General features: G+C 37.0%; 1 protein-coding gene across 4 annotated transcripts in view; it reads right to left on the bottom strand.

Moving 5' to 3' along the window:
- Positions 1 to 1,449: 1,449 nt before the first annotated feature.
- The window catches only part of CPNE3 (copine 3), a 51,751-nt gene continuing 38,855 nt past the window's right edge, over positions 1,450 to 14,345 (bottom strand). For all 4 annotated transcript variants that reach the window (XM_073794570.1, XM_019926325.3, XM_019926324.3 and 1 more), the window contains 5 exons: positions 11,240 to 11,294; positions 11,106 to 11,157; positions 8,223 to 8,356; positions 6,468 to 6,704; positions 1,450 to 4,878 (listed from right to left, as the gene is read on the bottom strand). In XM_073794570.1, the coding sequence (XP_073650671.1) occupies positions 4,768 to 4,878; positions 6,468 to 6,704; positions 8,223 to 8,356; positions 11,106 to 11,157; positions 11,240 to 11,294 (589 nt within the window). In that variant the 3' untranslated portion in view covers positions 1,450 to 4,767. The remainder of the gene's footprint in view (positions 4,879 to 6,467; positions 6,705 to 8,222; positions 8,357 to 11,105; positions 11,158 to 11,239; positions 11,295 to 14,345) is intronic.

The raw sequence follows: 14,345 nt of genomic DNA, 5'->3' as shown, positions 1-14,345 counted from the left end.
TTTTTACTGGATGGAAGGCATGGCTGAAAAGACTAATAATTTCATATTTAGTCTTATCTCTGAGAACTCTCTAGAGCTCCCCAACCCCTGACATTCTTGAGTCCAGTCCTAGAAGACCAAGTGCTGTTATAAAACCTGGCACACTGTGAGTTTATGAAAAAACCAAAGATATTAGGGCTCTCCCTTCCCTATCGTAAGAAGTCACAATTCTGCTTGTAATATTTGCCTCACTGATCATTTCCTTTTAGAAAGAAGAGAATCAGGGCTTCCCTGGTGGCGCAGTGGTTGAGAGTCCACCTGCCGATGCGGGGGACACTGGTTCGTGCCCTGGTCCAAGAAGATCCCACATGCCGCGGAGCGGCTGGGCCCGTGGGCCATGGCTGCTGAGCCTGCGCGTCTGGAGGCTGTGCTCCGCAATGGGAGAGGCTGCAACAGTGAGAGGCCCGCGTACCGCAAAAAAAAAAAAAAAAAAGAAAGAAAGAAGAGAATCAATAGCCAAGACAAAGTATAATTCTCCAAGGACACTACAATCTGCTGTGAGTAGTCTGGAGAATTTGGCCGAACACAGCCATGCTTAGTGACAAATGACAACGGTGATGGTCTTGCTACAAGCAAGGGTTTGGCAATCCTGCAGAACTGTGTCATCATTAGGTGTGAGCGAGCCTTGGAACCATTAAGGAATTGATGATATGGGGCTAACAGGTGATTTGATGTGGAGGCAGGGTTGTGGCAGGAAAAGCCCAGAATTCAGAAACTGACCTAGAACCAGAACTTAGCAAGTGTGTAACCAAACAGCTGAGTTTCTGCCATAAGGTGACCACCACCAAATCCCACATCAGGGCTTCACCAAGACAAAGCCATTTTGGCCATGCAACTTTGGCAACAGGATCCCTCCTATCTGCCCTAAAATGTAAGGCCCTCCAGTCTTTCAAAAACACAACTCTGATCACATCAGTCCTTTGCCAAGTCCATGCCATAGTTCATAGATGCTTTAAACTTACTTTATCCAGTGAACTTTCAGTTCTTATCTTTCAGCACATCCTCAAGAAAGGGCTCCTTGACAGCTAGATGGTTCAGGTCTCCCCCCTACAATATGTTATATCACACACTAATCTCATGACTCTCAATTACTCATTTAATGTTTTCTCTCTCCTCCAATCCTTTATTTCTATGAAGATGGCAACTTTGGTATGCGAGAGGCCCACATACCGCAAAAACAAACAAACAAACAAAAAAAGTTAGGTGAATATACTGTCCTGCTTAACACAACTGATAAAATGTGAGCACCATAATTCTCCGGCTGCTCTCGTTAAGCTGAGAACCTTTCCCTTGGTTCCTCTGCACCCTGAAAAATATCTTGAATGCATTCAATATCTTTTAAGTGAATACATCCCATAAAATAATAAAACACCCCAAACTGTTTAATTCAGTAAAATATGGAATACAGGCTGATTAAAATACTAACTTTATTTCTAACTTTTCAATGAATAACATTTAGAGAAAGAATAAAAATGAAAACAAGGCACTACTGTCTCACACCACAAAATAATTTTATCCAAAGGAAATTCAGATGCAAGATACATTTAACATCAATTCATATATTAGTAACTTATACATTTATTAACAAGTATGAGATCCATAAAAGCATAAAATAGTCTCTCGAGATCTCAACCAAGCTTCTAGCTTACCTTATGTGTCACTTCCACGACTATCAATCACACACATAAAGAAACTAGGAGAGGACTTCCCTGGTGGCGCAGTGGTTGAGAGTCCGCCTGCCGATGCAGGGGACACGGGTTCGTGCCCCGGTCCGGGAAGATCCCATATGCCGTGGAGCGGCTGGGCCCGTGAGCCATGGCTGCTGAGCCTGCGCGTCCGGAGCCTGTGCTCCGCAACGGGAGAGGCCACAGCGGTGAGAGGCCCGCGCACCGCAAAAAAAAAAAAAAAAGAAACTAGGAGAAATTGACTGAGGATGACTTTCCAGAAAATTTACAAAATGAAAAAGGCAAAGTATGTCAAATAAGGCAGAGGCAGCAACACAGCCCTGAATTTACTCTGGAAAGGCTGCCTAAGGCACTACCAAACGGATAGTTGTAAATCCCTAATCTGACTTTAAATTTTTATGATCTTAAACTTTTCAATTCTAAGCACAAGGTGACATGACCATGCTAATTGCTATTTTCTCAGTACAGGCAGATGTGAGAAATATTACATCTATCCAGGGCACTGTCACCCTAATATATGTTTGTAATATATCTGTTTATATGAAGTGTGAAAGTAAACTTGTTTATTTTTTCTTTAAATGCATTTTAAGAACTAATGGCAAAAAAAAAAAAAGAACTAATGGCACTTGAATGAATGGTGGCACAATAAGGAAAAGGACTATTTTAATATAAAACAATACTATATCAGCATGTGATGAGGTAAAATGTTGAAACTATAAGAATTTTATAAAATGATAATTTGGAAATTATAAATGCTTTTATTCAAAACTGCAAAAAGGTATCAGTTACTCTAAGTTGCTGGAATCACAGGTCTTATGAATAATAGCATCTACTGATGAACCAAATCAAGAATGCATAATACAAAATTAATTTTCAAAAGGGAACAATTCTGGTTAAAATCAGAATATAAAATTATGAAGAACAAATCAATGTGACAGTGGTGACAGAAGTATTGTCATTTGGCCAATAAAAACAATGAATGCTCATGACCAGTGGTTCCAGGTGTCCTGTGCAGGTGACTCAGGTGCTGCCAGGATCTGGTTCCTGAGAGTGGGGAGAAGGCCCAGTGAGTGGGGCTGTGGACCCTGCCCCAGCTTCAAACGGAAAACCTCTACTTCTGTTTTACCATACATTGAGAACATATGTAATCGTTTCTTTTAAAGGCTTCATGTGTTTAAAAAAAAAAATTCTGAAAACCACTGTAACATATATATGCTGTTTCCAAGCACACAAAGAGAACTGAAATTAGGACATCTTAGACAACAAAGGCTCCGAACTATTGGAAGAATCATCAGTTCTTTTCTCGCCTAACTGATGTCAAGATGACTTGTCAACTAATGAGACATACTATAGAGCAACAGACTACTAGTTAGGTACCTTCAGGTTAACAACACATATCCAGAGGAGAGCTAAGTGGGAAAATGTTAACTGCTCACCTGGGCTAGGCAACCACTGTGGCGAGCAGATCCCCTCTCAGACTGACCTTGGCAATGAGCAGTTTCTGAGAAGCCAAAAGCTGTTCGTGGCTGAAAGCTCACTTGCTTCAGACATTTCAGGGAACAAGAGACCTGAGCTGTGGTGCAAGTTTTCAGTAAGACCGATAGGCTTAGGGTGCATCCATTTACAGATCCATAATAAACACGTAATTCTCAATGTTAAATTGTTCAAGATGACTGGCCAATACACAGATATGCATAGTACTTGGCACACAGCTCCTCAATAAAACGTTACTGAATCTATTCTGAAAAGGTAATGTTTGCTAAGTATTATGTTCTAAAGGATAAAAATCAGAAAAAAAATTCTACTAAAAAAATAAAAACGCACTCTATCCTATGCAGCAACTGGATTTTTTTTTAAAGTTATAACAGGTTTTATGCTTAATACAATACATTCTGGATTTAGGAAATAGCTCATTATTAAAACATAAGATATGATTTTGATTAATAACCACTATCATGAGTTTAAAAAAATCAGACTAAAAATGTTACTTAAAAAAAAAAGAGAGAATATCTAAATGAATCTACACAAATGTACAAATCAATATATGGGACCTTAACAAGGAAAGTATAAACATTGCCTTTTTTAATAAGTAAAGTCTTTCATTGATTAAAAGGAAATAGAATTCTGAATTTCCCCTTATATGTTTGGTTCTTACAGTTTTCCTGGATAAACCCATCCTAACCATTTTAACAAACTCCAATTAAAATAATCTAATAATGTTGAATCTAGGGCTACCTATCATCAATGCAGATACAGAATCCTGAGTGTCACATACAATCAATGAAAAGGTCAAATCTGACCATGTTTATGGTATTCAATAATGAAAAAGAAAGATCTAGGAAGGCAAATAAAAATGGCTTACTTACATGAGATTCCTTTTACTTGTTGATTGTACAATTTTAAGAACTGAATACGTGCCTTTCCTTCTCATTCGGTACTTTTCATGAAGTCCTATAAGGATGCATGCTGTTTTGAACTGTGCATGTCTAAATTGCAGCAAAATTCAGGCACAAGTAAAGGTAGTTTTATCCCATGGAATAGCACTAAGTATAGTTCTAGAAACAAATTCAATATCATCTAATTTAAGAAGCCCTTGTTGTCAGGCATGGACATTGGCTTATAAAACATATATTGCCTAGAGCAAAGCACAGCAACCTTCGCATCATTCCAACAATTTTCCACTCTTTCTTATTTACAAACATTCAAAAACAACATTTTCGTCATATGAAAGTAAACAACCACAAGAACAAAATCCGCTTTTCTCACACCAGTTTCTAATCCAAATAGCCTTACTGCAATTACTGTAAATCACTAGCAATCACTGAATTGATTGGGCAAAGATTAAGTTAGCACTTTCCTCCAAAAAAAGTAAAAAAGAATGCTTTAAATAGACATAATCCATAAAGAGCTAGGTTTGCATCATAAATGCTGGGGTTCGTGAGAAGTGTGTAAAATGACAGATTCATGATTTGGGGTCAGAGGGAAATCCATTGCTCCACACAGCACAAAAGACTTCTCTCTGCTCAGGCGACCAGAGCTCCTTTCATTTCGTAGCCGGGTTCTTGGGAGGAAGGAGTTTGTATGTGTTGAAGTAGCCTACCACCTGCTGGGGGATCTCCGCCAAGACACATTGAGCAAGCGCTTCTTTTGGAGCCTTGTGAAAAAACAAAATCAAAGCAATTTTATTAGCAACCAAATTTTTACTGGCACTTTGATAAAAGACTAGGAAAAAGCAGTTAGTTCCCAATTCCTAGCTTGTATCTTGTCTCAGGTACTGTCCATGAAACATGGAATAAAGCAATGTTACTTAAGAATGCTTGAGTATGCTCACGAACATTTATCAAGTACTTTTGTGCTGCCCTCATTTTGGCATTTAATGATAATGTTTTTGCTCTTTAACTTTTAAATGTGGGCCTTTCATTCACTTGGTATTAAGTTTTTTAACTTTTTATTTTGAAATAATTACAGATTCATAGGAAGGTGCAAAAATAGTACAGAAAGGTCCCACGTACCCATCACCCAGTTTCCTCCAAAGATAACATCTTATATAACTTTAGTACAATATCAAAACCAGGAAACCAACATTGGTACAGTTCACAGAACTTATTCAGATTTCACCAGTTTTACATGCACTCATTTGTGTGTGTGTGTGTGTGCGTGCACACAAGTGTAGTTCTATGTAATTTTATCATCTGGGTAGATCTGTGTAACTACCATCACAATCAAGATACAGACCTGTTTCATCATCACAAAGATCCCTAACATTACCACCTTTTTAATACACACCCACATCATTCCCCACACCCACCCCCACTCATACATTGGTTGGTGGGAATGTAAAATGACATAACTGTGCCAGAAAAGTTCAGCAGTTTCTTTAACAACTAAAATGCAACAACCATACAACCCAGCAACTGCACTTCGGGGTATTTATCCCAGAGAAATAAAAACTTATGTTCACATAACAACCTGTACACGAATGTTTACAGCAGCCTTTGTACGTCATAGATGAGAACTGGAAACAACTGAAGATGTCCTTCACTGGGTGAATGGTCAAACAAACTGGTACACCCACACCATGGAATACTACTTAGCAACAAAAAGGAATACATTTAACAACTGGGAAGACTCTCAGAGAATAAAGCTGAGTGAAAAAAAGCCAGTGTCAAGGTTATATACTGTATGATTCCATTTATATAACATTGTTGAAATGACAAACATATACAAATGGAGAACAGACTAGTGGTTGCCAGGGGTTAAGGAGGGAATGAAGGTGGGAAGGAAGTGGATGTGGTTATAAAAGGGCTACATGAGATAGCCTGCTATATTGGACCTTGACTGCATCAAAGTCAATATCCTGGTTAGGATTCTGGACCTATAGTTTTACAAAATGTTACCATTAAACTGGGTAAAACAGTTTACTGTTTACAACTTTCATCAAATCAACTTGTAGTTTGGTAAATTCATCATATACTTGCATAGAGTTTTTCTGTTATTACACAGGTAAAGATAAAATATATTCTAAAACAACATCTTTTTAAACAATTTATCACATGGACTGCAAGAGGCACACAAGTATACAACCTGAAAAAAAACTGCCAAATTTAATCAAGGGTCTTCAAATGGAAAATTCACACACTCTAACAACCCCGGACACCTACTCAACTGCCTGGTTATGGACCGGCAAAGGTCTGTGTTCAAACACCTTAGAGTGCATGAAGAGTAGGGAGGAGTGGTACTCACGCTCTGGAACTGTCTGAAAGGCACAAACTGGACAATATCCCTGATGGCTATCTCGCCCGACGGGGAGCGGAGACTTCCACCATCACCATCCAGAAACTCCATGGCACCAAAGTCAGCATCTCCGACTCCGACAATGATGATGGACATAGGCAGCTTGGCAGCGTTAACGATAGCTTGTCTGGTCTCATCAAGGTCTGTGATCACGCCATCGGTAATGATTAAGAGCACAAAATATTGCTGCCAAGAAAGACAATTATGTCCACTGAGCCAGCCGAGCTCCCCAACAATAAAAGCAATGGTTAGACTCTAATAAATACCATATGCTAACATGGTATATATGGAATCTTAAAAAAAAAATGGTTCTGATGAACCTAGGGGCAGGACAGGAATAAGACACAGATGTAGAGAATGGACTTGAGGACACGGGGAGGGTAAACGGTAAGCTGGGACGAAGTGAGAGAATAGCACTGACATATATACACTACCAAATGTAAAATAGATAGCTAGTGGGAAGCAGCTGCATGGCACAGGGAGATCAGCTCAGTGCTTTGTGACCACCTAGAGGGGTGGGATAGGGAGGGTGGGAGGGAGATGCAAAAGGGAGGGGATATAAGGATATACGTATGCATATAGCTGATTCATTTTGTTATACAGCAAAAACTAACACAATACTGTAAAGCGATCATACTCCAATAAAGATGTTAAAAAAAAAAAAAGCAATGGTTAATGACATCTCCAGCCTGATGAGTCATTTAGTCTCTTTCTTGCTCATTTTCCTTGTCAGTCTCTACCCAGGATACCATCTATATGAAATATTCTAAGATTCTCTGATGACAAGGAAATTAACTGATACAAAAACTGTAGTTTCATTAAAAGTGCAACAGACCACAAAAGAGGGCTGGCATAAATACACAGAAGCAAGACAACTAAATGTCAGAGATTAAACTTTCAGTTAGCACTGAAACATTCTGATTTACCTGAAGTACTGAATATGTCAAAGCACCTATCAAGGGAGCAAGTGGCAACTCCGTTCTTAAAAGATCAAATACGGAGGAAGTAGAATCGTTCATCAAACTAAAACATACTTTTTAAAAAATGGATATGGTTCAAGGTGAGGAAATCTTTCTCTCAATCCCATCATCTCTGATGAATCATTTTAGAGAGTGGTAAAATGTTACATAAAGTTGTACTCCATCCTTTGGGTCATTTAAGTCTAAAATGGAAATAAGATTGATAACAGTAGCTATCACGTGCTGAGTGTTTACTCTGACTCAGGCACTGTGCACTTTATATGAACTATCTTCTCTCACTCTTTCAACAACTGCATGAGGTACTTATCGCTTATTTCTGAGGATACTGAAGCTGAGTGGGGTTTGGTATCCAGGGTCCAACAGGTAATGACTCTCTAATTCAAACTTCTTTAGTATGCTAAGTAATTTTGCAACAGCAACTGAAGTGGTAGGTCTCCTGAAGCCTAAACTTGCTAAGGCTACTTCAAAAAATTTTTTGAGAACCTACCTGAGAAAATTCTTTCAAAAGACAGAGAAAAAACTTGTAAGTATACAGGTTGTTTAGTTGTTGTCTTGTTCTTAATGGTCACTAATTTAACAACAGATGTTACTCCCAAACCAAGGATGATATATCATTGCTTCATGCCCTGTCTTTGTATCTCAGCAGACCAAATAAACAGAAAAATGGCTCTGGGAACAACAACCAATCCACATTCTCCCTGCCCCCTGGCGACAGGGCACTTACAGAAGCTGTCTGTTGTTGTGTGGCTGCAGCAGCAAACCTGGCCACATGATTTATGATTGGAGAAAAATTAGTTGGTCCATAGAGTTTTATCTGAGGAAGGCAGGCCCGATATGCCTCTATAATGCCTTGAATTCCTAGACAAAAAAAGCAGGATTAAAAATTCTCAAGCACAATTTAATTGTTTACTATTCACCATACTGGCTAATTTAATTTATATACCAACATACAGTGCTTTAAACAGTCAAAAGTTCTATATTCAGGAGTTCTCTAAGGTATATAATATTACAAAACTCCATAGCTATGCTCTATCACAAAAAAACCCTATAAACTTTACTCTCCCCCACTAGAAGGCATGTGTTTTCACCTCAGCCAAATTATTCATTAGTCTAAAGTAGGGTTGTTATATTGCTTAATTTTGATATGTTTTGGGAATAAGACTGATGGAAAAAGAACCATACAAAAGATGCTGCAGCATACAACTGATGACAAGGTAAGAAAACGTAACTGAAAAAATGGAAAAACTTTTGCATATATGACCAGAGGTTCTACAGAAATATCATATAAGGTTAAGCATGGTACAGTAGACTCTATTAATTGCAAATATTCACTTCCAGGTTATTTATCACATTTTGCTGCACAAACACTAAAGCATTTGTTTATGGGGTGCACCTTAGGCCTGCTGGGCATTATGTAATGGAAGACTGGGCAGGCCCATTTGACTAGCTTTGTCCAGTGCATATGAATGGATATGACATCCATGTCTAAGCGGATGTTTTAAGAATCACGGCCTGTTTTTGCCAGCTTTCTTGCTTTTTCCCCTCTGCCATGGGAACAGCATATCCCAGACAGCCCGAGACCCAGAATGAGTAGAAACAGAGCAGCGCAGCAGTCTAGCCAAGCACCAAGTGATTTGTAAAGTGAGCAAGAAATAAATTATTGTCATTACAAGTTACTGAGATTTAGAGACTGTTGATTACAATAGCACAACCTATCAAAAGTTGAATGGCATTCCTGATTAAAGCACTGCTGATGAATCTGCCCCTAATACACAACAGAGTGTCTGGGATGTAAGTAAAAGACTAGAAATCCTAGAAATTCCCAAGAGTGCCTTGCTAAGATTAATAAGAAAATCTTAAAAGACTTCTAATGTAAACCAAAACAGGTCTCTTGCTTAAAAAATGTCCAGCAGGACATAGATCAATAAGGAGGAAAAGCATATACTTGGTTTAAAAGCTTCACAAGACCAAGTCTCTCCACTTGCCAATAAACTCCTCTTAGGCACTTTGAGTTTAGGAATAAGTGGTCTTATGAACAACCTTTGAGAATGTAACTAATTTATACATAGAGGTGATTTTACATGCATAAGGTGAGGCTGGAACTAGAGGTTAGTCAGTCCAGTAGTTACAAAAATAATATTAACATAGGCCAGCAGCAGGATCTTACTGTAATGATATATGCTCTAGAAAAATTTAACCCATAACCACAGCAATAGTAATATTTTCTTCCATTTTTATCATCTAGCTTGCTTGTCAATCTCAAGGTATACAAAACTGTTAAATTTCTTCATAAACATCAATTGCCTTCCATTCCTCAACTAAAACTAAATTATGCTAAAATCTTTCCACTACATCAAGGGAACAAGTTAGACATATTCTTTCTGGGCAACTAAGGTGGATGATTAATTAGGAAAACGGGATTAAACTTCCTTGTCTTAAAATAAGGCTGTATTTTTTCTGTGTAGTATTTCCTCTGTCTAACATCAAATTGATTGTTTTTTCCAGACTAAACCAAAAGCGGAAAAGCTCTGCTTGGTGGCAGCCCAAAGATGGGCTCATGTTACTCACAGAGTAAATGAACTTCTAAAATGAATTATCCCATGGTATGTCATCCATATTTACTTGCAATAAATAAAATCTAATTACAACAAATTCCAAAAATTGTTCCAATTTCATCATAAGCATGAAGCACATTTCTTGAAAAGAAAAAGATTCCCAGTTTCATATGCCTAGGGATACAAAAGGTCACAACCAGCCACTGAAAGTGCATAAAAGAACACTGAATTAGTACAAGAAAAGAGTTTCAGAAAAAAGGAGAAAATCCTAATACAAACTACTCCCAACAAAATGGTCATGCTCTTCTACTTTATGGATATTATTTAGGAAGGGAAGGAAAGAACACTCTCTTCTGTTTTATAATTGTTAAAAGGACCCTTTGCAGAAAATTAGCTTATTGTCTACAATTTTATGCCTCTGCCCCTATATCTTTTCCTCCTCCAAACTGTTCAGTCTTATATACTTTTGTGGGAGATTTGGCATTTTAGGTTGATTGCTCAATGTGGCAAAAAGGAAGAGGCACTGGAATATTTGAGGGATAAACAGAAAAGTGAAATGAAAGAAATGCCTGTCCCTGTTTTCCACACAAAGGAAAGCTACTCTTGGAGCTTAGTTCTGTGTTTCTTTAGCCCACCCCATCTCCTTACAGAACCCTGTGTAACAAGTAATTTGATGCTAGACACTTTTTCTTCAAAGAGAGTTAACTGCTAATCTGAGAAAAGCATCTGTATACTGAATGACCTGTTTTCATTGAAGGTTTATTTTAAAATCAACTTATATGTGAAAATAATATGCATATTCTTATGGATCTACCCTCAAGATTGAGAATCTTTTGTTCTAGTAAAACTCTTAAGGTAGAAGAATTTAGCCTGCAATCTTCATCATCATCATAGTGATCTGCATTATTATCATTACCATGCTAACCACCAACTTGGGGCAAAATTCTACTACTTTACATGATAGAAAATTCAATGTGTCACAAAAAGAAACCTAGAGAGGAAATTTGAGTAGCTTTTTTCAGTTTAAAAATTCATGTTTATTTTTAACTTACCATTACAGTAGGGATTGGACGGATTAAAGTTTATTGGAAATTCATGAGAAACCTGTCAAAAGATGAAAGAAGGACTGATGAGGCTTGTTTTGCTTTGCTAGGAGGCAAAGCTTCGCAATGAGAGTTCCTCTTACCTGCCACTGAGGTGGGATCTGAGCTCCAAAACCAAAAGCTGGAAACATCTTATCACTGAAAAGAAAATTTGAAAACAGAAAAAGGTCATTTTTATCTTTATTCATAATAAAATCAATATGAGCTTATTTTCTAAAAATTTGAAATCTTAGAAAAATATAAAACAAAGATTAGAACCAATGTTAACATTTGGCAGCTCTCATTCTAAATATTTTTCTGTGCATTGAAGGAGAAAAATGTCTCTCTATATATATTAAAATGGACTTTATATTAATATTTTATAACATACTCTTTTTTATTTATACAGTTTATCGTTTCACTAGATAAATATATAAATAAATCCGTAAAGTTTTAAAAAGCACAAGTTTTTTCATTTGTTTACAAAAACACTCATTTGGCAGCAAAACCTGACCTCAACTGACATGAAGTTATCTATAGCCTTTATTTATGCCGCTTAATATGAATATTCATACATTTATAGCCACAGAAACATGGTACAAATGCCATACATTGTAAAACTCTCACATTTCTGCAGCAAAATGTATGAATATTCAGCCCAAGTGTTTAGAGATAATTATGGACCAGAATATATAACACCATGTGAATGGCTGTTAAGTATTCCACTGTATAGATATTCTCCCCCAAATGATAGACACCCTATGTCTTGCCATTATAAAACACTGTAATGATTACACTAATTTTTCTACTAGGGATATTCTTTTTTATATTAATTCTTAATGGTTCTTTTTGCATTGAGGATAGAACCTATATCTTATATGTCACGATATTTTTCCCGGTTGATAGTCTGTCTTTAACTTTGTTTAAAATATCTTCCCGTTTTTAGTTATTAATATTAATAAATGTGAACACATAAAAATTCTTTCATGATTTTTGCCTTCTCTGTCTTGCTTAAAGGCTGTCCTCACTGCAAGATTATAAACAATTCATATATATTTTCTCCTAGAACTTCCAAGCTTTGCTTTTGATGTTAAACTTGAAATTCATCTGGAGTAGGATATGAAGCAGAAACTGCTGCTCTACACCAGTATCCATTCTCTTCCTTTTTAATTATGGATCCCCTGGGCTACTGGCAACCACACTAGCTGTACTCTAGCTTCTCTGGGCTGGCAGTGGTTAGGTGGCTGGAGGTGTGAGTAGAATGATTTGTCAGCCACTTCTCAATCACACTCTAAAAGGGAAAGCACATGCATTCTCAGTTCCTTGGTCCTCTTCCCACTGGCTAGAGAAGATGAGAATCACAGCAGCTGCGTCGGACCCAGGGTGGAAGCTATAAGAGGCAGAACTGCCCTCTCAGTCCTGAACTACTTACCTCTAGAGATGCAACATGAAACAGACATAAACCTCTATTTTGTCAAAACCACTTTGTTTTGGGGTAGCCATTTCAGCAATTTTGTCTGTGGTCTATACAGAATAGTATCCTAACATACACAGGTATGAGTCAGGGATCCAAATCCAGTTCCTGTCCTGTTTGACAGCTGTTACAACCCCTTTCCCCGCAAATGCCATCTCTATCATATACTAAATTCACATACACTTTTGGGTCTATTTCAAGACTGCTTACTTGTTTTTACTGGTCATGTACTAGTCCCATACTCAATTAATATATAATACTGTATATATGAAACTGATATAATGTTATAAACCACTAAAAAATTAAATTAAATTATATATATATATATATATATATATATAGCTTTAAAATAAATTTTAGTACCTGCTAGAACAAATTCCCCTTTATTCTTTTTCCCTGAAAAACTTCTTGACTATTCTGATTCATTTTACCCTCTAGAAAATTTTAAGAATCATTTTGTCAGGGTTTCACTGCAATTCTGATTAAAACTGACTAATACAGGGAGAAATGTTATATTTTACATCATTGTGACATCTGCCTATCTAGAATCGTGGTATATCTTTCCATTTAAACAAGTTTCCTTCTTTGTCCCTCAGTACAATTCTGTAGTTTTTCCTCACTAAAGATCCTAGACCTTTTACTAAATTCACTCTCATTTTTTTTTGCATTATGAATTGTGATCTTTTATCCACTATAATTTCTTCATTTGGTTTTTGCTGGTTAGTGAAAACTTGTTGATTTTTTATTTTATGTTGTATCTGACCACCTTTTAAACTTTCACACTTTCTAATATTTTTCACTTGATTCTCTCAGGTTTGAATTCATTCCTCATAGGTTTGGTAGAATTTATGTATGAAGGCTGTCCTGGCCGGTGCCTTCGTGAGGAGAGGCTCTTTGACCAGCCACTCCATTCCTTCCACGGTTCCTGGGCTATACAGGTTCTCTGCTTCTTTGAGTCAAATTTGGTAATTTACAACTTTCTAAAAAAAATCATCCTTTAACCTAGATTTTTCAATGAAATAGCATAAGCTTTTACAGAACATTAACATAATTTTTTTTCTGAATTTATGCTTATAATCTGTCTCATAACTAATATTCTACACATTTTCTCAGGGGGTCAGTGTTGCCAAAGGTTTGCCTAAGCTTTGCTGAACTTGCAAAGAATCATCTCTCCATTTAATTTATTAATTTGGTGACTTTCCAAGTCATTATTTTGTGTGTTTGGAGGAAGCACAGCACAGCAGAGTTGTGAGGGCATGTCCCTGGAGCCAGACAGCCCAGGTTCAGTCCTGTCTCTGCCAATTACCAGCTGAGTGACCCTGGACAAGTTACTTTATCACCTATGCCTCAGTTTTCTCACCTGTAAAATGAAGATGATAACAGCACCTATTTCACAACTAAGTATGAGGATTTGATGAATACCATATAAAAAGGATTTAAAATTTTCTCTGACACATAATAGCTAACATGTATATGGAATCTCCTACTATTGCAATATCTATATTTTTCTTCCTATTCTTTAATTTTATTCTGTTGAAAAGCTAGTTCATTCTATATTCAATTCTTGTTTAAAAATAAAACACATAAAGCCAGAAATTTTCCTCTATAAAGACAGGACCATGTACAGTCGTCTCATTACCCTTTATTTCTAGATAGTCTGTTATTACACTTTGATTTCCTCTTTGATCTAAGAACTACTTAAGAGTTTTTTAAATTTCCATGTGGTAAACTTTTTT

Source organism: Tursiops truncatus, chromosome 17, assembly GCF_011762595.2.
Source record: "Tursiops truncatus isolate mTurTru1 chromosome 17, mTurTru1.mat.Y, whole genome shotgun sequence".
Classification (NCBI taxonomy): Eukaryota; Metazoa; Chordata; class Mammalia; order Artiodactyla; family Delphinidae; genus Tursiops; species Tursiops truncatus.
This window is presented reverse-complemented; position numbering and strand designations above follow the sequence as displayed.